We start from the raw sequence: 25,933 nt of genomic DNA on the forward strand, positions 1-25,933 counted from the left end.
TTCTTACTATTTAAAGAGAAGGTTTCCTGAGAGAGTTTTGAGAGGCAAAAAGTAATTAAATACCCTTTATGTTAGGGAAATACATGTACAATAATCTTAACTCCCTTCTATACAAACGAGACCAGAGTTTAAGTCTAATAACTCTTCACGTAAGTGTAAATGGGACTGATATTTTTTTGAAAGATAATGGGATAGAAAGACGTAGGCTGATGTAGTGGGATTGAAGTCTGAATGGTGCTGAGTTGGGTCAACAATGGGGAGTCATTCGGCCAAGACTAGGTATTTCTAAGACAGAAACAAAACAAGTCCACAAGAGACAGTACTGGCACCAACTATGTAGTGTTGTTTGGTAGCATGAGAATTATAGAAAGGAAAAAGGAAACAAAAATGACTGGAACTAAATTTAAGATTGACTCATGATGACTGGTGATGGAAGGTCTGCTTATCACTCCCAGTCAGCTCAGGGGTGAGCCTGGCTGGAAGCAAGAGGTGATTTGTTGAATATATGGACTTGCTGCCTTCTCAAATAACCTGAGCTATGAGGATTAACTAGAACTCCCATCGTTTCGATGTCTTTGCTTATTTCTTTGATAAAAATCTGATGTTTAACATGGAGGGGATTTCTTGACTACTCATCAAGCTCAACGCCATGGTTAGATAAGTGTACTCTCTGCTGCCTGGGCAACCATGAATAAGCCAAAGAACATCTCTGTATGGAATTAAAATCTCAGTCTTCCCTAGGACCTATTTAGACAGTGCATTCCTGGGAGGGTGGTATGTTCTATTCATCTTTATGTCCCCAGTATCTAAGACAATATTTAATATATTAAAAGGGTTTTAATAAATGACTACTGAGTAACTTGGACAAACCCATGTATCATCTGAAAAATTCTGGATTCTCTTTCATTGGATAAATTTAGACTAGACTGTAAACTGAGGCTTCAATGAGTAATGAAAATGTCACCAATGGGGAACAAAGCTTAGATTATCAAGCCTGACCATGAAAGTAATACTGGTAAGAGCTATCATTTATTGATGAGCTGGAACTCTATAGATAATCTACTAAATTCTCAGGATAGATATAATTAGCTCTATTTTACTAGTGAGGAAACCCAAGTTAAATGACTTGGCCAAGGTCAAACATCTACCAAGTGGCCAAGTAGGAATCAAACCCAGAAGCTCCCTGCCCTACAGCCTGCCCTCTCCTCTCTACATGGAACTTCCACGGCTTACCCCAGGGAGATGGCAACTGCTGTGGGCGCTTTGGTCTTCAAGCCAAGTTGATGGCCTTCTCTGGTTCTACTTGTCACCTTAGGGCTCATCTACTCCAGCACAGATATCTATATAGGCCATATATATCTTATAGAGGCCACAGATATCTTACTATATGTGTATCTGTTTCTAGTGCTCTACCCAAGCACAGATATTCTAAAATTAAAAATTCTATGTTAAAGGTGATTTAAGCTCAATCAAGTTCACAACTAATAATGCATTTTCCCCACTACTTCTCTTTCCCATTTTGGGCAGTTTAATAAGACTACCAGGTCTATGAGATTCCCCAGAATACCCAGCACAGTGTTTTCACAGAATGGGCATTGATTGGTTATTGACTAATTGGCTACTGACCTCTTTTCTTTACATTTGAAGTTCAAAAAAATTTTTAAATGCAAAGTGGTATCTTAGTGGGGCTAAGAAAAGAGAGAGAAGGATGGCTCCTTTAGGCTGGCAGGAAGTTCAGTGTTTATTTTGAAAGCAGAGGTAGAAATATTTACTTTCAATAGTTTTTTTTCTTTAAATGGGATATATAGTTCAAAAGTTAAAAAGTAAAACTCTTTTTTAATATAAAGGTAAATTATAGGTTTTTATATTGATTAACTTATTGAAATAATACATTATTATAAATCTTATCGTCATATATTATGAATATTTTAAAGTAAAAAGCAATAGAAATCCAGAAATGCTTGTTACGATAATAATGATTAGCATGGGTTTTCATTCTAAAATAAAATATATACTAAGACTATTGATAATTTTAGTATCTCTGGGCAATAACATTACATTATACAAATCTTTTAACATCTAGAGAAAACAGATTATTTTTTTCAGTGTTAGGTTGAAAACAGTATTTTTAGAAATTCTTAAAAATACCATGCATTGATGTGCACTGTAATTATTATTTCCTCTTCATGTATTTTTGAATATTCTGATTTTTGCCAATAAACACAAGTCACTTGTGTATATACAAAGTACTATACATTAAAAGCATTTTACATTGTTGCCTTTTTTCTATTTTCTATCTTTTAAAAGTATACAACATTTTTTTCTTTCTAAAAGAAATTATTCTTATTTTTCTTCAAGGAGAAAAAACCTACAATACAAATCCGGTTCTAAAAATGCAGTCCTTTAGACCTTCAAAAGTCTCAGGGTTAATGGGAGAGACAATGCCAAAGGGAGAAAATGAGACTCAGATGTGAGTAGGGAGGGCCTCTGGCTGTGCTCTGGGGCTCAGGGTTCCATCTGCAGGGGAGATGTGAAAGTTATGTGCCTTCAAATTACTCGTGAAGAGACATTAATCCTGTAGAAGAAAACTCGACCAAGTACCTCTCCCCTGCAGCCTAGAAGTCCAGCACAAAAATCTATTTTTGTTTCAACACAAAATTAAAAAGAAAAATCCTCTCTGTTATAGCTAGAGGTGGACAAACTTTACCTTCCACCAACAGACAAGAGTTAGGAAGGACTATTTCTAGAGTATGGAAGATGTAGTTTCCATATGAGGGTGGTTAATCATTTAGACTCTCACTGCTTGTATACTTTTGCACTTACTCTGATTTTAATCATTTACCTGGCTACGCCCTACCTGCCTTTCTGAAATTCAACGTTTGAGTAACGTGATAACTGGGAATGGTGGATATGGCAGACTGCATTTTCCAAAGATGGCAGCAATAATAACTCCAGCTCACATTTCTTCTGCAATATGACGTTGCCACCACTCCCCCACTGAAAGGCAGAGCTAATTCCTCTTCCCTTGAATCTGAGCTGACCTGATGACTTGCCTGGAACTTAACAGAATGTGGTGGAAGTGAGGCTGGGTGCCTTCTAAAGCTGGGTCAGATAAGGCCATGCAACTTTTACCTGGTTCTCTCGGGGCACTTGCTCTGGGACAAGCCAGCCGCCATGTAAGAAGTTTGACAACTCTGAGGCCACCATGCTGAAGAGGCCATATGTCGGTGCTTTGGTGGACAGCCCCGGCTGAGCCCAGCTGCTAATATGCCTAGCCTCTGAGCCATCCTCACCAAGACACCAGATATGTAAACAAGCCACCTCGGACCCTCCAGAGCAGCCCATTTGTCAGCTGAATAACACTGACTGACCTGAGTCGCTCTTGCCTAAGGGCAAGAAATCACATTAAGTAGTTTACAGGCAATTCTTGGTAACACATAAACTTGCTATTTCCTACAGGAAACGTGGTATTGACTGATGGTAAGCTTGCCCCACGACCTGAGTATCACAGTCTTCTTCACGCCCTCATGGCTGCCCTCGATCTGAGGGATTTCACCTGCCTGGGGGAAGCCTCCTTTTTCAGGGCACATTCCTCAGCCTGTGTTCTCCATCCCAACCTCAAGGGTTTCCTCCTTGCCTTTTCTGCATAATCCTTGACCTGCTGCACCATTGATTATGCCCTACTCTATCACTTACTGACTTTTTCTCCTATATAGGCAAACTTTCCCTTTCTTTTGGCTCCTTCCTCATGGCATAAAAGATTGCTCAGGTATTTCCCATAAATTAAAAAATCACTCCCTTGATATTCTTATTTTCCAATTCTACTCACTCAAGCTTTCAGCCTCCACAATCATTTTCCCTCAAGTGACTACCTGATCATACCTCTTCTTCACAGCGAGACTCTTGAGGTTGTGTTTTATTCTCATGGTCCCCACCACAGTCAGTCAGCTAAAATGCCTCCTTTCACTATGTTACTAACCACTTGTGAGCTGACACTCCCCTTTCTAGGCTGCCGGGCTACATCTTCTCTTTCCCCATCTCACAGACATTTCTTTTCAGTGTTTTTCTAATGTCTCTTCGTGTTGGGTTTCTCGGGCTCTATTCCCAGCCTCCTTCCCTTCTGTTTCCATTCTGCACATTCTTCCTTTGTAATCTTACTCCTTTCTAGTTTTCATTTCTTCTTATGAGCTAATAATTACTGAATCTATATCTCCAATATGAGCTTGACACATAGTAGGTGCTCTACAGAATGAAATCTCCTATTAGAGGGCATCAGCACAGAGTGTAACTAAATACCTAGTTCTAGCTTTAAGGCTGGGTGTGGCATGAGATTACTCAATATGGAATTTTGCTTAGAGACAAAAAATTAGAAACCATTATTTGGGAGATCAGGAAAATTGTAAAGTGAAGAATTTAAGAACAAACAAATGGTTGGCAAAATTCTTTATGTAACCACGGTACTCATAAAATAATTAGTCTTTCTTCATGATGGAACCCTCTATATATTTCAGTTATCCTGAACTGTGAGCCATGATATAGATTAAGTGTTGGTAAACCATGACCCATAGGCCAAATGTGGCCCATCATCTGGTTTAATTAATTATTTAATTAATTTATTTATTTTTATTGGGGTATAGTTGTTTTACAATGTTGTGTTAGTTTCTACTGTGAAGTAGAGTTCCCTGTGCTATACAGCAGGTTCTCATTAGTTATCTATTTGATACATATTAGTACATATACTGTCAATCCCAGTCTCCCAGTTCATCCCACCACCACCCCCATCTGTTTTTATATAGTTTTATTGGACCACATATACATCCATTCACGTACACATTGTCTAGGGCTGCCTTCCTGCTACAAAGGCAAAGCTGAGCCACTGCAACAAAGCCTGGACGGCCCACAAAGCCTAAAATATTTACTTTCTGGCCATTTATAGAAAAAGTGTGCCAGCCTTGATTAGAGATCAATACCTTTTCCCCTGTTAACGTATCCCTTTAAAAGAGTAACTTGTATAAGTTGTATTTTCTACGAGTAAGGATAAATCATGGCTGTGGGAAACATGCCCCACCCCAATCCAGGTATGAATGCAGGCAGGTTATATGGTAACAAAGAACAAGTTTTTTCTGAGACTTAATTGAAAGAAATATGTTGATATTATTAAATGTATCACCTAAGTGTCTTAAATAATCAAAGGCAGAAAATTATTGGGATATTTGGTTAATACCTAGTCTCCTAAGATGACTAAGTAGGCAGTAAGTAGGTATTGGAGCTTTTAGAAAAACAATAAAAGCATACATAAATAAAATCATGGCTCAAGCCACTGAGGTCTTGCCTTGTCTGCAGGTGTTAACCTGGCCCAGGGCTTGTCTGCCCGGCGATCATAGTCAGGTGAATCGGTGACTTCTACATACTCATTAAACCGCAGGATCCTTCGAGCTTGCAGCTCTGCCACTGTGGGTCTCAGGCTGAGCTGCAGGAGGATAGGGATGAGTTCAGTAAACCATTTACAGCCTCACGGTGGCACGTTTTCTATAGAGTACTTCAAAGTTATGGTTACATAAGGTCACTTTCAGATATTTAAAAAAAAAAAAAAAAAAGGCAGCAGCATCTTGGGAGTTTCTAATGAGAACTAGAAAGCAGTGTGCCCTAATTTTGCAACTATAAAAATCACCATTGTTAGATAGGTCACAGTCTTTAGCAACCATCTGCATTATGCTATTTTCCCCACCTTGCCTGGCATTGTGATAAAGGTGCCTGTCATCTCTGACACGGGGGACAGACACAATAGTAATCCAGATAGGGGATGGCTGGTTTGAAGATTGAATTATCAAGACAAAAGCCCTACAACTTGTAGAAATGAGAATAAAAATCTCTGTTCCTACTATATTAAACCTGCATATTCAGAAACGCACAAAGTTACAACAAAGGAATGGTCCAGTGAAGGGTGTGCCTATGGCAGTCTTCCATGAGAGTCTAAGGACACAGGTCCAGATCTGACATTTACCCTTGGCCAGAAAAGCCGATATGCAGCAATGAGGAGGGGGGACGCACTGGAAAACTGCACTTCAGTGAGGCCACAACTGCTTAAACCCAGCTGCAACCTTAAGACACTTCTAATAGCTTGGAGTCCCCCTGTGGTTTTTGTCAAATTCAAATTTATGGTTATATTTAATCTACCCTGCCCTGTGTGTATTTGTTTTCCTCTCATGGTCCTTTCTCAAGCCCAAGAACAGACAGAGATTGTCCTGAGAGACTAAAGAAACTTGGCCCCTGGTTGAACAGGCATGATCTACTGTCCGCTATTAAGTTTCATGCTTTTGTGGCCTTTCTCAGTTGGGAGGTGTCACAGTATTGTCAGACAGGTAGACCCAGGCCTATGTTTTACCCATCGGGTCCATTTTCAGTATTTTTCTCTCCATACATATACTCTACATACAACCAGACTATCCATGGTTTAAGTGGTCCTCTTTGGAGGCATTCCTTATTTGCATGGGTTCAGTTTTTGGAAAAATCAAGCACTCTCACAAAACAAACAAACAAACAAGCAAAAACTGATGTTTCTGTGGTCAAAAATCTCCCCTTTCCTTGGTTTCCTCTTGAGTAAAACCAGAGGCTGAACTGTCAATGCTCTAACATTCAAGGCATTCAAGGATTCTTAGGACTGGGTCTACACCCTGAGCCTACTTGACAAGGGATATGGCAACAGCGGCTCCTTCTATCTTCATAAAGCCCTGGTAGGTGATGGACAAAGGGAGGAAAAATCTAAGTGGTTCTGTTACACTCTCAGTTACTGTCCTATCTATACTGCTAGCTTCTTACTGCCTCTCTAGGGCAGGTAGGATTAAGAAGGTAGAGAAACCCTTGCTTCTGGGGACTTCCCAAAATGCAAGTGACCAATGGTCACAGAGGTCAGAAGTTCTCCATCTAGTCTTGCCCTTCAGGGCTGTGCCAGTTACGGGGTAGCTATTAGTGCTATGGAATATTTTGCACCTATGGCAGGGAGCTCTGTGTGGTACAGGCTAGTGGGGGTAGGGCAGCTCTGTTGTCTCCCAGAAGGACCCAACTGGATTAAGAAAAGACTATATGTATGACAGGGGTGAGCTGGAGCAAGGAGGAGGGATTACCGCTTATCTGTAGCTGGTAACTTAATGGCCATTGAATTGCTAGAAGAGCCATCTCAAGAAATTCAGTTTATAGTGTCTTTTTTAACTTGATTATTGTTTGATGTTTGGGATCTTTGAGGAAAAAAAAAGATGAATTAAGGCTATTTTTCCCTAAAAATCAAAACCAAAACCTCTCAAAATACAGTCTCCAACATTTCCATGGGAATGGAGTGCTTCTTCTTTCTGCCTTGGAATGTTTTGGCTGTGAACTCCCCAGCCAGCCCAAATAAATGTGGGTCAGATCACACTCTTTGCTGCAGATGTCATATTTTACTCATCCTGCCTTATCCAGCTGTGAACGGTATATCTGAAGAATTACTGAGCAAGGTGTTTTTTTTTTTTTCCCATAAAATTAAATGCTTTTTAGTGTTTAAAATAGCATTTACACAGAAGCAGCTCTATTAACTATTTGGACGACGCTCCAGCTCCATACAGTATCTACAGGGCAGACGTGTGCAGGCCAGCGACGCCGGACGGGAGCAGCGTGCGTGCGTGCGTGCGCGGGCGGCCACCCCAGGACCGCGGGGAGGGGCGAGCTGGCCACGCCCTCTGCCCCAGACCCCGCCCCTGCAGCAGCTGTGTGCATCTGTGGCCCTCGCCCTCAGGGTCACCTTCCCTCTCCTGCCATCTCCCCCTCACCGTCCTCCCGCACACCTTCAGACACACCGTGTGTCCCTGCGGGGTGGGGGGAAACACATGAAACTCTGCTCCAGTGGCTGGGAGTGGGGGACAGCTGACTTGGCCGCCACCCCGTGGAGCACACAGGCCAGGCAATAAATAAATAAATTAGATCCCTACCCTGGGCAGCCACAGAGAGGCCTCGGGGCTAGGACCCTACCCCCGAGAGGGCCCCCCACCCCGGCCTGGGCAGGATGGGGGGGTGGGGCCTGGGAACCGGGTGAAGAGGGGGGCCCAGGCCTAGCGGCCACCTCTCAGCTCAACCTGAGGACCTGTGCACAGCACTGTGGGCGAGTGCGGGTCCCTGAGGCACACGCCAACGGGGGGCAGGTCAGACCTGCCTGAGCACAGGGAGATGGAGGCCCCCCACCAGGGTCTTGAGCAAGGTGTTTATAATGAAATACAAACTCTGATAGTGCTTAATTTTTCCAAAGATTATTATTATTTTAACGCTTACCGAAAAAAGCGAGGGCTCTGGTATCAGATTTATATTTTCATAAAAGGGTAGAAACAATGGTCTGAGTTTTGGAGGTAAGCCATTTGTCAATTTGGGTAGCACTGCAGCAGGCAAGCTGGATGATCAAGTTCACTTAGTAAATTACTCACCCAGCTCAGAATCTTTAGTAATAACAAAGTATTTATTCAGTGTTTCCAAAACTGCATGGAAACAGTGAGCATTTTTACAAACTATACATTGAAATGTTAATAATGGTTATCTCTGAATGGGAGACGTCTGCATGATTTTCTAGTCTTTTTTGTTCCTTCTGGCGTTTAAAAAAAATTTCACACAGATTATATGTTATTTTCATAATTGGCAAATGCAATTTAAAACTTTTGACTGTCGACTTTTCAAAATTAGCATATTATGCATTAATATAAACATAATTCATATTGTAAACATTACACTGATTTTAATGTCTGTGATTAGTCAGTAGACTAATAGGAATAATTATTCCTAAATATCAGATTTACATGTAAAGCACGGATTTGCATTTTAAAAATGAAGTATATCTCAAAATACACATGCTCAGTAACCATCATAATTTCATCACCTTTCTGCTGAGTCTGCGTTTAAGTTCCATTTTTGCTTCTTGCTCTTCTTCTTCATTCTTTTCTGTTTATTAATTGGGGGGAAAGGGGAGGAAAGGCATGAAGACTTAGTTACTATAAAAGATTATACAATCAGAAAAGTAGCTCAGGCCACAGTTATTTGACTTCACGGATATTGATCAAACACTCCACCAACATCTTTAAAAAGTTATCGAAAGATTCTGCAGAAGAATCAATCACTAATTTACAGATATATTATTTTTTTCCTTATAGGATTGGTTTATTTACTAATTGTAAAACTTTTTGCTTCCTGACTTCTTGTTCTATTCTGAAAAAACCACAAGAGTGCCCATACTCCAGTGAAAGCCTCTCATTGCTGATTATCTCATAGGCTTTTATAAGCACAATTTATCAGAATTCAGATAAAAACTTACTACTGGATCTGGCCTTTGTGTGAAAATCTGAATCACATCAAAAGAACAAATTAGAACCACCTGATGCATGTCTGAGTTGCTGATTTCCATTCAAATCCAAGCAAAATACTTGATTTGTCTGCTTTGGTTTCCACAGAAGCAGAATGTAATCATTTCTTTGGACTTTGCTTTCAAACCAGAATGTTCTGAATGGGGTTATGGTGTATGGTTGATGGAGATGATTTATTTTCTTGTGATGCTAACTTTCCAAAGTCTTCTCTTTCTCTAGTGCTTCACCAAGTAGTACAATTTAAAGGCCAACTCAAATGAATGCGGTCCAACAGATGGAATTAAGAAAAAAATGTCCAGAATTTTAAAAGAAATAAACACTGCTCAGGATTTAATGGTTGCTATTTGATGAACTTCTCTCTGTTGGTTCCTGTAGCTCATACTTTGTTTGATAAGTGAGCATAGATTCTTGGATACCAATGCTTACGAAAGAATATCTTTTAGAAAGTGCTGTTATGAATTCTACTGAAGGAAAATCACACTGTATAAGGGCTCAACCAAAAGGCTGAAAAAGAAAAGTCTCCTCTGTAACAGATAGATTTACTTTTAAAATTCAAACAGACTTCTTAGCACTAAGATTGTTTTTATTGTGAATACAGTATCAGTATTCAATATTTGCAACATCTGTATTTGCTAGCTGAACATGCTAAATTCTCTATTAATTTTCCTTATCTGGACAGGGAAAGGTTTTGACATTCTTCTGAAATACTAATTTTAATTTATAAGAAAGAGGATGATCAGTCTGGTTATTTAGACAAAGAATGAACGTAAACTGAAATTACCCTGCAAGACAAGAAACAACTAGTTAGTATGCTTTCATTAAGTGCCTGTGAGTGTCAAACAAAACTTGATTATAATTCAGATTTCTTCCTATGAAAATACTGTAGGTTTTTCTAATTGCTTCAAAAAATATATTGCAATATATCCTTTGATATCCTTAAAACACATCCTTAGGGTCAAATAATTACTTTATTATTATTTTTTTTTAAAGGAAGTGGGGAGACTCAGAATGCAGGCAGACATCTGCTGCTCTCTTTTCTTTTTTTTTAAAAATAATTAATTAATTAATTTTATTTATTTGGCTGCACTGGGTCTTCGTTGCTGTGTGCAGGCTTTCTCTAGTTGCGGTGAGCGGGGGCTACTCTTGGTTGCAGTGCGCAGGCTTCTCATTGTGGTGGCTTCTCTTGTTGTGGAGCATGGGCTCTAGGTACGCGGGCTCAGTAGCTGTGGCACGCAGGCTCAGTAGTTGTGGCTCACGGGCTCCAGAGCGCAGGCTCAGTATTTGTGGTGCACGGGCTTAGTTGCTCCAAGGCATGTGGAATCTTCCTGGACCAGGGCTTGAACCCGTGTCCCCTGCATTGGCAGGCAGATTCTTAACCACTGCGCCACCAGGGAAGTCCCAAATAATTACTTTATGTGAGTTGGATAAGGCATGTGGATTGTAAATTATATATAATAGACAAACACCAAACTTGTGGTTCATGTGATTCAAACTAGGACTTTACAAGGTCAGGCCTTTGATGATATTAATAAAAAGAAAAATATAATTGTTAAAACATTTCAGTTATTCTTCCTATATAATGATTATGCTACATTTTCAAAGGTACTTTCCAAAGACAAAATACTGGATATCTAATATGACTCAAAGCTAACAAATGCTCCAATTTTCAAGAAATACACAAAACATAATTTCCTAGAAGAGAATATTAGATAATTTTGCTTTATGAAGCATACTGCACATCTAGGTGTCAGCCAGTGATATTTAAAAAAAGAAGGGCCAACTGTAAATAAACAGGATTTTACCAATTGGGAATTCTTCTCTAACATCAGGAACTGACTTCCTTAGATTTCCCATATTCGAAATTATGCCTCTAAAGAACTTAGAGGAAGAGGGTGAGAGGTGGAGGAAGGCCAACGTGACTGATCCTAGGAATCTTATTAAATAGTCATTGTTAAATCTTTTACTAAGAGTCAAGGTTAAACCTTAAACTTGGTTTTAAAAAATTCACCAAGGGAATTCCCTGGCGGTCCAGTGGTTAGGACTCCGTGCTTTCACTGCTGAGGGCCTGGGTTTGATTCCTGGTGGGGGAACTAAGATCCCACAAGCCGTGCAGTACGAACAAAACAAAACAAAAATTCACCGAGTTTTTGGAACTTTAAAAAAAAAATTATTAGAGGGCTAATTATAAAGTAGGATGAAAGCACGTCTGGTCACTTTAAACAGACTGGAGGGATACTCATGAAGGAAGTGACTGGCTCACTGACAAATCTCACCCTCAGTAACTCCTCAGAGCAGAGAGGGGCGGGTATCAGAACAGCCACGGAAAGCGTTTGCCATAAGCATACAAACGATACACGTAGTTTAACAGCAGTGGGCACTACAAGAAACCTGCCTGCCAAGTGCTGCCCAGAGCCTTTCATGGATGATGCGAAAAGGAGAAGAAAGAAAAGCACCAAAGTACCAACAACTGGAGTATTATATTCTTCAGTCACCAACTCAGATAAGATGGATTAAAAATAGCCAAACATTTTTTTGTGGGATTGTTTCACTTTTTGTGTTTTATATGTTTCCATATGGGTGTTAGTAAGAAATGAAAATACATTTATAAACCTACTTTGAAATACATCCAAAAAATAAGATGGCTCCATGGATGGACAGATATGTGATAAAGTAAGATGTTAATGGAAGAATAAAGATAGTAGGTATATGGGTATTACTGTAAAATTATTTCAGCTTTTCTGTATGCTTAAAAAATTACATAACAAAACACTGGGGAAAAATACATGCAGAACTCAATGGCTTAATACATGTTTTCTCTATGACGATTTAGCTGGAATTATGGTCCTAGCTAAATAGTATAAGAGGATCTGAATATTTTATCCCTACCCTGTAGAAGATGTTCCACGAACATCTCTTTTCCTGATAAGCAAAAGTTGATCCTGCAAGCACCAAAACTTGCTTTCTATTTTAACAGTATTAAGAAACTAGTTCTAAAATCTAACTTAATATATATGTTTTTTAAAAAACCCTAGATGCACTAAAATAGGAAAGAGATCAAATTAGGTGTGATACTGGGAAAGATACTAAGAAATGAAATTTGTCCTGTGGTCTCCAATTAAAGCTATCAGCATTGACTGCCATTTGATTCATGTTTATTAAACTAGTGACAGGCTTGGATTTGAGAACTGCTGAATGTTTTATGCTGTGAATTAGTTTCCTAATCTGTCAAGAAAAGATGACCTCGTTAAATAAGTGTCCTTAAAAATCACACCACATCACACACAGACTTTTCTTCAAATAGACAATCATATTGCTTTTGAACAAAAGATGGAGATCAAACAAACAAACAAGAGTAATCTATGTGGAAGAACCCAGAAGCAAAGAGGAACTGAATAAAGTGTTGTCAGCTCTGGCCATCCAGTTCCCTGGGACTGCTCAGCAGAATGTTTTGGGTGACCTCCACCACTTCTCTTTTCTGCTTCCCTTGGCCATACATTATGTCAGGAGATCATAAGCCAGTTATCAGCTTCTCCAGACTGGAAACATGTCTTTTGTTTCCAGCATAAGCACATTTAGACAAACTAAGAAGGAAGTAAAAAAAGGCTGGAGTCAAATCTGAAGTTGACTTTGGCGTTTCACTACTCTTTCCCCAACCTCCAGGAAAATGGAGTATAAAAGCCAACACAGCACTTAAGATCAATGTGCGATAAATTTCTAATCTATGAAATAGTTCCTCAAATAACCAAACAGCAATGTGGTTTGGCTCTGTCTGTCTCCCAGGAGCAGGAAAGAATTACCCAGAATTCGCTCTTTCTTTTTTTCTAGGTATTGCATCAGGCAACCAATAAGATACACTCTCTGTGTTTTAGGAGCTTATGGACTGCATTTGAGCTTATCTACAATTTAATTCACAAATATTTTCCAGGAACCTATTATTAAAAACCATGAGCCGTTTTGGTTTGGTTTTGTTGTCAAAATGAGATGCTGCTTTCATTCTTCCTCAGAAAGCTAAACACAGTTTTGGGTTTTTTTTCGTATCTAGCCATGACTTTTTCCATCTCCAAACTGGCTCTTCTACACACTGATGGTCACTTAAGTCCTTCTTCTTTGGGTTCCATGCCAGTTATGCTCACAAACGGCCAGAAAAAACCTTGCAAGGAAAGAACCCCACAGACTGGCAGTTCATCCCACTGTTCAGTCTTCATTGTCCGGTTGTCTTAGTAATAGCAACTGCAGTATAAATATGCTGTTAAAATCTTTCTTTCCTTCAGGAAAGAAAACAACTCATTTGGAGAATGGGGATCACCCAGACAGGCCAACTTGACCCTAAAAGCCTAGTTGAAAAAGATTTCCCGCACGCCAGCGGCTCATTACTATTATAGTACTCTCTGGAGTTTTGCCCATCCCTGCTCTTTGATAGTTCATACAATAAAAAGCTCTTTTGAAACTGGGTTAATAATATATAAAACTACAGCTAGGGGCTTCCCTGGTGGCGCAGTGGTTGGGAGTCCGCCTGCCAATGCAGGGGACACGGGTTCGAGCCCTGGTCTGGGAAGATCCCACATGCCGCGGAGCAACTGGGCCCGTGAGCCACAACTACTGAACCTGCGCGTCTGGAGCCTGTGCTCCGCAACAGGAGAGGCCACGATAGTGAGAGGCCCGCGCACCGCGATGAAGAGTGGCCCCCGCTTGCCGCAACTAGAGAAAGCCCTCGCACAGAAACGAAGACCCAACACAGCCATAAAAATTAATTAATTAATTAATTAATTTAAACAAAACAAAACAAAAAAAACAAACTACAGCTAGGTTCAATTTAAAAATATCCATTATTTAACTCACTGTGGTTAATAACCACATCGATCCACTACAGCACAACAAACCACTTCTACTCATTTTATAGCTTCAACATATGAACTCCAATAATGTAAATACGACCAGACCAATGAGTAAAATGTAAAGTCCAAGAAAATAGAGGGGGAAAGAGAATGGGAAAATGAAGTAGGAAAATGAATGGAGAACTCCTTAAGTGCTGAGAAATTATAAATAACTCTAGAGGGAAACAGAGTTATCGTAACAAAGGAAAATGAAATGGATTGAAAAATTCCTTTTCCCATAATTCTGTTTTAAATGGAGTCATTTGTTAAACCTGGCAACAAACTATTATTAATAATAATATAGGTATGTTTGATGTATTTCCTTGCGGATTTTTTGGTCTTTTCTTTCACATTTAGTTGCAAGCAGACTAGAGCATTTTTTTCTATTTAATATTTGGGTGAAAGAATACATGGAATAAATTTCATCTTTCTTAAAAACAACTGTCACAACCATGACGCTGCTCTGGGGTATATCAGGCTCAAAGCCATAAAATGAAACACAAACTTCAAGAAATTATTTTTAAAATGATATAAATAATTATATAAAAATGTGATCTAAATGGGCCATTTCAGTCATTCGTGAATACATATATTAAGGTTCCCTGCTGACAAATGGATTGTCTCTAGAGGGAGCTTGTTCATGGTTACACGAGGAATTCGCTGTGTAGTACAGGATACTCACGCTTCAGGATATTTCTTTGCTCTAATTCTTCAGTTGTGGGCCTCTGGCTAAGTCTCCTGTGATGAAAAAACAGATATACTGCCGGTTACAAACAAGGCCGCCTTAATGGGAGATGCAAAATAAAACAACAAGCAAAGCTGTATTTTTTTGTGTTTTGAGAAACAAAAATCCATTTTTAAGCCTACAAAATAAAAGCCCCCTTTCCATTAGTTTGGAGACTAGAGATTGTGGCTGAGACTGCTAACTACCCCCCACCACCCATCCTCCCTTCTTCCTTTTAGAAACAGAACCCCCAGAGTTTTAGCTGAACACCCAGCTATAGATTTCTGCCTCCCTGCATGCAAGATGCAGCCGTGTGACTGAGTTCTTGCAATGGGATGTGAGCAGAAGCGGTGTGTGTAATGTCTGCTTTTTTACCCTTAAAGTGACTGGGTGTGTATTCCCTTCTCTCTCTTTCCTTCTTCCACAGGCTAGAACTTAAACATGGTCATGTGAGCCAGCTCAGATCATGCAGATGAGGATATCCACGGAGATGGAAGAGCAACAAGACGGAAGGAACCTGGGCGCCTATCTGACTGCCTGGAGCTGTGTTCCCCACCCATGCTGGACAGCCCACCAAACCCTGCACTGTGATGTGAAAAAGAAGCAAACACGTGGAAGTGGCTTGTTTGGACCATTGCACTTTTTGGTCTCCGTTAGAGCAGCTTAGCCTGTACCCTAATTAACATACAGATAATTAGAATCAAAAAAAGGCTCAAGGGTTCATACCAATTCATGAGATGATCAATTTATACTGCACAGTGTTTTCAGGAAAATATTACTTTTGGGATCTCAAATAAATTTACAATGTATATAAAGTTATCTTGAGATATACAGGCCATTTCCATCAACCTTCAAGAAAAGCCAGGCTCATTTGGGATTAGTACCTGATCATTTGTACACAAGAGCTCAATGTCTTATTAACCCATTATAATTTTGTTCTTGGTCTTGTTTACATTATTAATTTGTTGTTAATCACAGACAAAAACTTCCTCTGGTTGTATTGATAAGATTGAATTTGTGCAAATTAAACTAATATACATGAAAGGCAATCTTAATACAAGATACTATCAATTCTAAATGTTTATGGCTGTGACAGAAATGGTATGAAGAATTAAAATCAATGATATTTTGAATAGCTCACTAAAAAGTTTAACATTTAATCTTCACCAGCGCTACCTTGAAATTCACTTAATAAGTGAGCCCACAAAAAAACCCAGTGAACATCTATGCCAGCCAGATTTTGTGCCATTCATATATCTTATACTATATATCTGTACGATATCATCCCCTAAAGACATCATCCTTCTTTTGTTTATGGAGTTTCCTTTCTCTGGAATGCCCTCCTCTCCTTCACCTACTGAAATCTTTTAAGTTATTAAAGGCTCCTGGTTCTTTGTCCCTCTACAGCAGTTCTACATAAACTATACATCGATTAAAGCACTTATCATTATTATAAAGATAATAATCACAGCTCTCATTAGTTCATCCTTTGAAGTGCCAGTCACTGTGCTGGGTGCTTAGCTTACATTATCTTGAATCCTTGAAACAATTCAGCAAGGTAGCAGCCAGTTCCCATTTTACAGATAAGAAAACCAGAGATTAATTCCCTTGCCTGCAAGAAAACACTACTGAATGATAGAGCCAGGACTCATACCTGGTTCTCCTGACCTAGATGTTTGTGCTTTTTACATGATCCCCATCACTCGGTATAAATTTTGCCTCTTTCACTAGACATGGAGTTCTCTAGGGCAGGAACTCTAAGTGGTTTACCTTTGAATGACAGGGACTAGGTGTGCTGGGTTTGTAGAAAAACAATTCTGTAAAATTTATATACTTATAAAACTAAAAACTCTACCCTGATAAGATTTTTATAGATATGGACTACATGTGTGTTTCTAGAGGCTCTCAAACTTTTGGGGGTTGGAGTGGAATTTTACAAAAACAGAAGTGCTGCTCTGGTTGGCTACTTAGACCTACAATGAAGGAGTCCCCTCCCGCCTCACCCCAGAAACACACCCACTTCCCTAGCTCTCCCCAGGAAGCCTGAGTATCCTCTCCAAGAAATCCTAATGCAGAGTTAGAAAACCACTGCTCTACGGTTATTTCATGGTGTCAACTTCTCACATTGTTCTTCATCAGTCCCCTGTTTTTGAGTGTTTTGGGTTTGTTTTAATTTGTCACTGCTCTAAATACCCTTCAAATAAACATCTTTGGAAAACACAGGGTTTTTTCCCTTTTAGATTATTTCCTTCTTGTATAACCTCCCAAATGGAATTACCATGTAAAGAAATACTGCTTTAGAATTCTTGTATTATTAAGTTGTTCTTCAGAAATATTGAACAAGAGCCAAGTATATGTGTCCTATTTTCTCATAAAGTTGCCGACATTGGGTTTAATTTATAAAAGTGTTTTGCTAATTTACGAGGTAATACTTTAAATTAATAAAAAATATTTAATGTTCTTAAGTGCTCACTAGGATCTAGGCACTAACATACCTTCAGCGTACCATCTCATTTAATCCGCACAAGCCCCAGCTTGGCCCCATCTACAAAACAGACAGTGGCTTCTGGACCCCTCACATGCCTACCCTGCAGGTACACCACAGTCACAGAAATCTTCCACTTCCAAGCAAGGGGAGGACTTTTCTCCCACCTCCAAATCTTGTTCTGGTGTTCCAGGCTGTTCCCTTCTCGCAATTTATGCAACCTATTTTTTATGCAGAGTGAGGGAAGTTAGCAAAACAACTAATACTTAAATATGCTTAAACTGATCATAAAAAGGAGAGCTTCAGCACTTGCTTCTATTAAAACTGCCAGTTACATGGACTTCCAATGCCACGAGTGGCAAAAGTAGAAATCCTACAATGGCGGAGGCAGGAAGTGCGGTCAGATGACCATTTATTTGAAGTGAAAAGGGGGAAGTTTCGATATGGGGGCTATGGCTACCTGACTAGGATGGAACTGGCCGTTGAAGCTACTTAATATTTCTGTAGTCTCGTAGCCCCCAGGGCAGAAGCTGATGGCAGTCATAGAAATGCTATAGGGAGTCCATGAATCAAACCAGGAGTTGGGCAAACTATGGCCCGCAGGCCCACTCTGGCCTGCTGCCTGTTTTGGTGAAGAATGTTTTCTTGGAATGTAGCCGTGCTCATTGGTTTATGTATTGTTTATGGCTGCTTTCACGCTACAATAGCACAGTCAAGTAGCTGCAATAGGGACTGTCTGGCCAACAAAGCCTAAGAGATTTACTAACTGGTCCTTTCTAGAAAAAGTCTGTCCCCACTTGGATCGGGCTTTGGCGACCTCAAAGCTACTGGCTAGCTGGACCAAAAAGGAGCTTCTTTGAGCCATTCACCATCCAAGACCAACTTTAGAAGACCAGATAGGCCGGGCGTGCCCTTCCATGAGGGAGCCACAGTGATCTCAGTTAGGGAGGGAACTGTAGGAAGGAGAAAAGTAAGAATTAGTCAGTGCTGTCCCCAGATTTCAGCAATTACCTGACGAGCTCAGTTCCAATTTGCTGTCGGATTTCCTGCCTCTCTTCTTCAGAGGTACGCTGCAAGATGTTTTTGTCCTCTAATTCCTTCTTAGACGGTCTGTTGCCAAGTTTGATAGCAAGAGTATCCCTTCGTCGTATTTTACTTGCCAAAGCACCTGAGGATTAGAAAAGGCAGAAATGCAGAGAAAGGATTTTAGCAAGTGGCACTCAGGTTACACGTGGGCAGGGACTTTAAATAGAGTCCAGACCAAATTCCTTATTCACATGCAACGGTAGAATTTTAACTAACCTGAAGAAAAAAAAGTTTCAAGTTGGATGTAGTTCGTTTTGAAAAACTGAAGAACTGTTTTTTTGTTTTGTTTCCGTTTTTTTGTTTGTTTTTTTAACATCTTTATTGGAGTATAATTGCTTTACAATGGTGTGAAGAACTGTTTTTTAAAATATTCTGAAAAATGTTGGGAAACCCTGAAAAAACCAGGAAGTATCACCTCATCTTTTGGACAGTGACATTTGAAGTTTATTCTGCTGAGACGGCATACCATGGAAACTACTGATTGCATAATGCCTCTTCTTTCTTTTCTTTTTCAAGTCTTAAACACTTAGCCCCTTTGCTTATCCTGTAGAGTAAATCCTCTTCTTCCCTTTTCCTCCCCCCACTCAGAAAACCACACTGACAAAAGTCTACCTGTGATACCAATGTTTTAATACTAAATTACCCAGGAATCCCTGATATCTCACAGAGGATAGTAAATACCAATGAATGATAATGATTTTTGTTATTTTTTATTTTATTGTTGTTTGATGATGATTTTTTTATTGTTCAGTACAAACTAGAAGGAATTTGACAATGTTGTTTAATCATGAACATATTAACTTTTCATAATTTGTAAATTCAATTCCGTACTGAATTGCTCCCAAGTCATCCTTCTCAGAAGATTATTAAGAAAACAGCATTTTTCCAGTTCCCTAAGTTATATATAAATGGTTGGCTTTATCCACTTTACTATCATTCCTTCTTAGAAGGCATACCACCTTTCTTATCATGGATGAGTGACTGTTTTTAATTCTTAAAAGGTATTAGTCATTCTTGACTCATTCCCCCTTTTAAACCACAGTATAAAAGTGAGTGAAATTCTCAAACATCCCCCATGAGTAATCCAGCAAATCCTGCATTGACGCGCTTTATTCAAGAACGGTCCCAAGGGGCTTCCCTGGTGGCGCAGTGGTTGAGAATCCACCTGCCAATGCGGGGGACACGGGTTCGAGCCCTGGTCTGGGAAGATCCCACATGCCGCAGAGCAACTGGGCCCGTGAGCCACAACTGCTGAGCCTGCGCTTCTGGAGCCTGTGCTTCTGGAGCCTGTGCTCCGCAACAAGAGAGGCCGCGATAGTGAGAGGCCCGCGCACCGCGATGAAGAGTGGCCCCCGCACCACGATGAAGAGTGGCCCCCGCTTGCCGCAACTAGAGAAAGCCCTCGCACAGAAACGAAGACCCAACACAGCCATAAATAAATAAATAAATAAAAATTTAAAAAAAAAAAAAAAAAAAGAAAGGTCCCAGTGTGGAAGCGCCATCTTTGATCAATCTGAGAAAGGCCTCTGTTGTTTGACTTTTTGGACAAATTCAAATATGCATACTGGCCTCATAGACTGACTCCCCCACCACCCTGCCCCGTGGAATCATCTTCCAGAAAGGCCTCTCACCTAAAGCTAAACCTTAGAAGATATACATTTCTAATCTGAGAAAGGCACGTGAGGGGAAAGAAAACATCAGGTGTCTGGCTCCTAATGAGGCTTTTGCTCTTTACAGACTGCAGCTGCTTCTGTCCACCCCAGACTTCCCTCCCTACCTCTTGAAAAGAGCCTTACTTTCTCCACTTCCATCCTCGTCCTCATCCTCTTCATCGTCATCGTCATCGGTGTACAAGATAGGCCCATCAGAGTCAGAGTCATTGGCCTGGTATTCCCTCTGGCCTTCGTCCTCTGAGGCACTGAAGGATTCTGAAGATTCTCCCATCAGCCCAGGAGTCAGGAGCTGAGGCGCTGCCTCCCCCAGCTCGTCTTTGGTTGTGAAACTGTGAAAGACACAGAAACATGGGGGAGGCGTGAAGCTCAGAGCAACCCTCGGGGATGATGCCAGCACATAAGCGAGAACTCTAGTTTCATGAACATCCTTCAGGCTGGTGAAAGGGGAAAGCAGACATGGACCAGCTAACGTCACTGAAATGGGGCAACAGTACTGCATTCCTTAACTCCCGAGGCTTTAGAGTCTTCATCTGTAAAATGAAAAGGACTGACCAGGTGGTGACTGATATATTTAGTACATGAATACTGTAAAATTATGTTCTGAAAATTTATTTTTCCCTAGCAATAGGAGGTTCTGTAGAAAGAACAACGGGCTAGAAGTTCTTGGAGATTTGATTTTGCCTCCACTTTTTCTTGGACCTGTAACTCCTGCTTATCTTTCATGTCTAGCTTAAAGCCTCAGCTCCCTGAGGACTCTTTCATTGGCCATCAGACTAGTTCCTTGCCCTCTCTCCCTGCTCCCACGGTGCCCACCGCACTGGAGCACTTAGTACACTGCATCTCAGTCTGCCTCCCCAGCCCCCCAAAGTTCCTTGACAAGCAGAACTCATATCATGTTGTAGCCCAGCCCAGTACCTAGAACGGTACTGACACAGAAAAGTTTATCTTCTTTAATTGGTATATGAATTAATCCTACTTTCATCATAGCCAGTGTATTAACAGTAAAAAATTATATATCTTCTCCATTTGTAAAACTGCCTGTCATAAGATTATACTAATAACATGAGATGGAAAATGTGAAAGCTAAGTGGACTCTTTAGAAGAAAGGTGATATGTCAGGATGCAATGAGTTTCTATTATTTAGCTTGGTAAGAGCCTCTGAGTTAAAGTTACTATAAATATACAAAGCTTGCCAATTTTCACAGACCAGAATTTAAAAAAATACTTTACATCAAAAACATATCATATCAAAAACAATGTAATCTTCATTTTAAGATACAGAAGTTCCCCACATTGCTTTCTGATACAAATAGAAGAATCCAAATTTGGATGTCACACTTCTGAAAGACCGTTTAGTGCAAAACATGTGCTTGCTGTTCTCACTGAAAAAAATCAAAAAACAGTTCTTTGAATAATAAAAACAGGTAAACTTTGTCAGAACTGGAGGTACTGAAAATTCAACTTTGTGGCTGATAAGCCTAAGTGTTCTCAAAATTATCTATTTTTCACTTATTAGAAAAATCCAACAGCCAAAAATTCTTGTTTTCAAAGAAGGAAATATGAAATTTCTGTTTTAATTGTGTAAAATATATAAAGCCTAAAATTGACCATCTTAACCATTTTTAAGTGTATAGTTCAGTGGCATTAAGTACATTCACATTGTTGTGCAACCGTCACCACCATCCATCTTCAGAATTTTTCATCTTTCCAAACTGAAACTCTGTATCCATTAAACAATAAGTCCCCATTCCTCTTCCTTCATCCCCTGGCAACCACCATTTTACCTTCTGTCTCTATGAATTTTACTATTTTAGGTGCTTCATATAAGTGAAATTTTACACTTGTCCTTTTGTGTCTGACTTACTACACTTTGGACGTCTTCAAGGTTCATCCATGTTGTAGCATGTGTCAGAATTTCCTTCCTTTTTAAGGCTGAATAGTATTCCATTGTATGTATAGGTCACATTTTGTTTATTAATTCATCATTCCATGGATATTTGGGTTGTTTCTACCTTTTGGTTGTTGTGAATAATGCAGCTATGGGCACTGGTGTATAAATATCTGTTTGAGTACCTGCTTTCATTTTTTTTGGCTATATACACAGAAGTAGAATTGCTGGATCATATGGTAATTTTATGTTTAATTTTTTGAGGAACCACCATATTGCTTCCAAAGTACGAAATCTCCTTTTAAATAAGATTTATTTTTTTCACAGTCTGGATTTCTAGCATACTGCCACTGGAGGCCACTGTGGGTGACCGAAGCACGTTTAAAAGATATGCCAATTAATAACACATTCTGAAGAGCAGAACAAAGATACTTCAGGGTTGAGTCCTAGTATTCGTTCATATCACTGTTCATTAATTTATCATGATACCAATTATTAATTTAATCTCATCATTTGCATTTTATAATGTTTTGCAGTTTTCAAAGACTTCTGCATATATTTACAACTTAACAATTGTTCTATAGTATAAGGAGGACAGGTAATTTATAGTTCATGGAACCCAATAAGGCCATGAATGAGTTGCCCCAACAAGGTAGCAAGGCCAGTCTACAACCCAGACTTAAAACACTCAGTCTATCTATCCAATGTGATGTTATATTTTAGTTTTATACTTAATATTATGTTATATTGATATTATATTATAGATTATATTTAACTTAATATTAAATATTTTACTCCAAATTTTTATCGACCAACTCAAGAAATGGCTCTCATTTTCCCCCTACGTTTCTTGGCACATTGAACAATACAATGAACTCTATTAATGTTTATGGAAATGAACTAGAAGAGTCAAGTCCCATTTGGATATGGGCTCCAAATGGGGTTATTAGTTTCTGCCTAAAATTATATCAGAATTATATGCTACTGATGCTACCAACAAATAGAAATCTACCAAATTGTAACTACCCTGCGCTATGTGAATAGAAGTAGATATTTTTACACATGGCCACTTGTCTTCTTTAAAGTTTTCACATTTGTATTCCAAACAGAAGCCTCTTCATAAAATGACAGGATTTTCTCACATTCGTTGACTAAACATAACTGAGGGAAAAGTTCTAAGTAAAGCAAGCGACTAAGAGCCAGAAATTCTAATTCACATAGCCACTTAAAAAGGGAAGAAAGTATTTGGAAGGAAATTTGAGAGACTACTTATTCCAAGCTCATTAACTCAAGAGCAAACACAAACCGCCCCTGTGAGATGAACTGTAATTTAAAATTTTAATTTTGAAGAATGTACAGAGAAGAAAATCTCTATGCCCTCTTCTAGGAAAGCATTAGAGTTACCCTGACTGACAGGAAAATCTATTATAAATACCTCGGCATCTAATGATGTTCTCAGCTCGCTCCCTCTCATCACTGTCCCAGTGGAAATGGAGAACAGATGCTCACCTCTTTTGTCCGACAATCCTGCAAGTACTTGGGCTGAAGACAGATATCAAGCCCCCAGCATGCAGCATGGAGTTTAGCACAATATGGTGCCCTTCCTAAAATGGTTGTGCAAGTGGGCTGGACAGAATCAGGTCACCTTTGGAAATGGGCTTTCTCAGTGCTTAAGACTATCTGAGGAATTATTTTATATGTTACACCTTGTTCTTTAGTATATTGAATAGTGAATCCATATACTTGATCTCCTTCCCTAAATTCAGACTTTATCTTAAACACTTATACTTCCTGGGCATGTTAGACATTATTTTGGTAAAAACCAGTCTTAACTGTAATGTTTTGTCCACTTTTGTATCTTTGGTGCTTAGTACGCTGCCTGGCACATAGAAGGCAAGCAAAAAATACATGGTGGAATGCTGAATGACTGTTCAGTTCTGAAGGCTGGAATTGATGCCAAGGTTGGCAAACACTCATAATGAAGTGAAGACATCTGCTCTGCGCTGGAAGTATTCAGGACACCATAAGCATTCATTTCAGTATCTTCTTTTCCCGAATCATTTATTAAAATGTCAAATAAAATAATTTGTACTTTAACATTTATTTACCTTTCCTTGGCTTTCCTTTGAATGATGGTGCTCAAAATGAGAGAAACAGACACAAAAGAAATTGCAAAAGAAGTAGAAGCAGGTGTTTTGGAAACTTATGAAATTCCTTAGAACGCTGAGTGTGATGTGCAGCTCTGGGCTTGCATCCTGACTCTGCCACTTACTACCTGGGTGATCTTGGGCAAACTATGTTATCTCTCTCAGCATCAGTTTTCTCATCTATTCAACAGAGATATTTCAGGGGAGACTTATGTGAATCAAATAACTGATACTTCCTGACATTAAATAAGTGTTTAATAAATGGAGGTTAATATCACTAGCAATTGAATAATTAAAAGTGATATTTTAGTCTCTTGATCCAAATCAATTTAATTAATGTACTAATTTTTTAAAGTATAACAGGACAAGGATTTTTTTGAAAGAGGAAATATTAAATTAAATAATGTAAAGAGCGAATTTGGGTTTTATTCTTAGAAACAGAAGAGGCTGGATTTAAGAGCTCCAAGCCTCCCCTAGACAGAATGGGTAGTGACATCTACTGCACTCTGACAGTCATCTTCTCACACCTATGGGACAGCAGAGCTAACATGTCTTATTTATCTTTATGTAGAAAATTTATAGGACTTTGTGAGTGTTAGATCTGGAGGACAAAGGAGAATGAGGACCCTAGGATGAATTCCAGGTTTCTGGCTTGGGCAAGTGGATGATGGCACACCTATAGCATACCAGATTCTGTACTGGTTGGTGGGGATATAGAGGTAAATAAGACATGGTGGGTAGTTCTGTCCCATAGGTAGGAAAAAACTGCTGTTAGAGTACATGCAATAACCAATTCTGTCTGGATGAATATTGAAAGGCTTCACAGAGGAGATAACACTTGAGCTGGGTAGGGAACTGAAGAAGCAAGAAAGGTAGCTGCTCTAAGGTTGGAGGAAAAGGAGTTGGAAAAGAGTTCCTTCCTGATGCTCTTTATTTTCTTGGAGATGGAGGAGGCTAAATAACTTATTGAAATGGAGGTGGGCAGGAATGGGTGAGCAATCTGAACATAAGTGGTAAAGATGTAAATAAAGTAACCACTATAAGGGAAGAGGAGGGAATTGTCTAGGAAAAAGAAAAAGGACTGCTAAGCAGTGATGAGGTAGACTCTAAATGTCCTTGAAAGCACAGATCTGAAGTGTATCAGTCAGTAAGGCCAATGTAATCGTCTCCAGCAGCCCGTGGCATTCCTGGGGCAGGGCTATGAAAAATCAAGACACACGCACCCCACTGTTCATTGCAGCACTATTTACAATAGCCAAGGCATGGTATCAGCCTAAATGTCCATTGACAGATGAATGGATAAAGAAGATGTGGTACATATATACAATGGAATATTACTCAGCCATAAAAAAGAATGAAATAATGCCATTTGCAGCAACATGGATGGATCTAGAGACTATCATACTAAGTGAAGTAAGTCAGAGAAAGACAAATATCATATGATATCATTTATATGTGAAATCTAAAAAAAATGATACAAATGAACTTATTTACAAAACAGAAATTGACTCACAGACATAGAAAACAAACTTATGGTTACCAAAGGAGAAAGAGGGGGTAGGGAGGAATAAATTAGGAGTTTGGGATTAAAAGATACACACTATCATATATAAAATAAACAACAAGGACCTACTATATAGCACAGGGAACTATATTCACTATCTCATAATAACTTATAATGG

The 25,933-nt window shown here is 39.4% G+C and overlaps 1 protein-coding gene across 7 annotated transcripts in view; it reads right to left on the reverse strand.

Annotated features, from left to right (window-relative positions):
- PHACTR2 (phosphatase and actin regulator 2) overlaps positions 1-25,933 on the reverse strand; it is a 262,820-nt gene that overhangs the window by 14,125 nt on the left and 222,762 nt on the right. For all 7 annotated transcript variants that reach the window (XM_036871320.1, XM_036871324.1, XM_036871322.1 and 4 more), the window contains 5 exons: positions 20,340-20,545; positions 18,469-18,625; positions 14,931-14,986; positions 8,894-8,955; positions 5,333-5,470 (listed from right to left, as the gene is read on the reverse strand). In XM_036871320.1, the coding sequence (XP_036727215.1) occupies positions 5,333-5,470; positions 8,894-8,955; positions 14,931-14,986; positions 18,469-18,625; positions 20,340-20,545 (619 nt within the window). The remainder of the gene's footprint in view (positions 1-5,332; positions 5,471-8,893; positions 8,956-14,930; positions 14,987-18,468; positions 18,626-20,339; positions 20,546-25,933) is intronic.

Source organism: Balaenoptera musculus, chromosome 12 (assembly GCF_009873245.2).
Source record: "Balaenoptera musculus isolate JJ_BM4_2016_0621 chromosome 12, mBalMus1.pri.v3, whole genome shotgun sequence".
Classification (NCBI taxonomy): domain Eukaryota; kingdom Metazoa; phylum Chordata; class Mammalia; order Artiodactyla; family Balaenopteridae; genus Balaenoptera; species Balaenoptera musculus.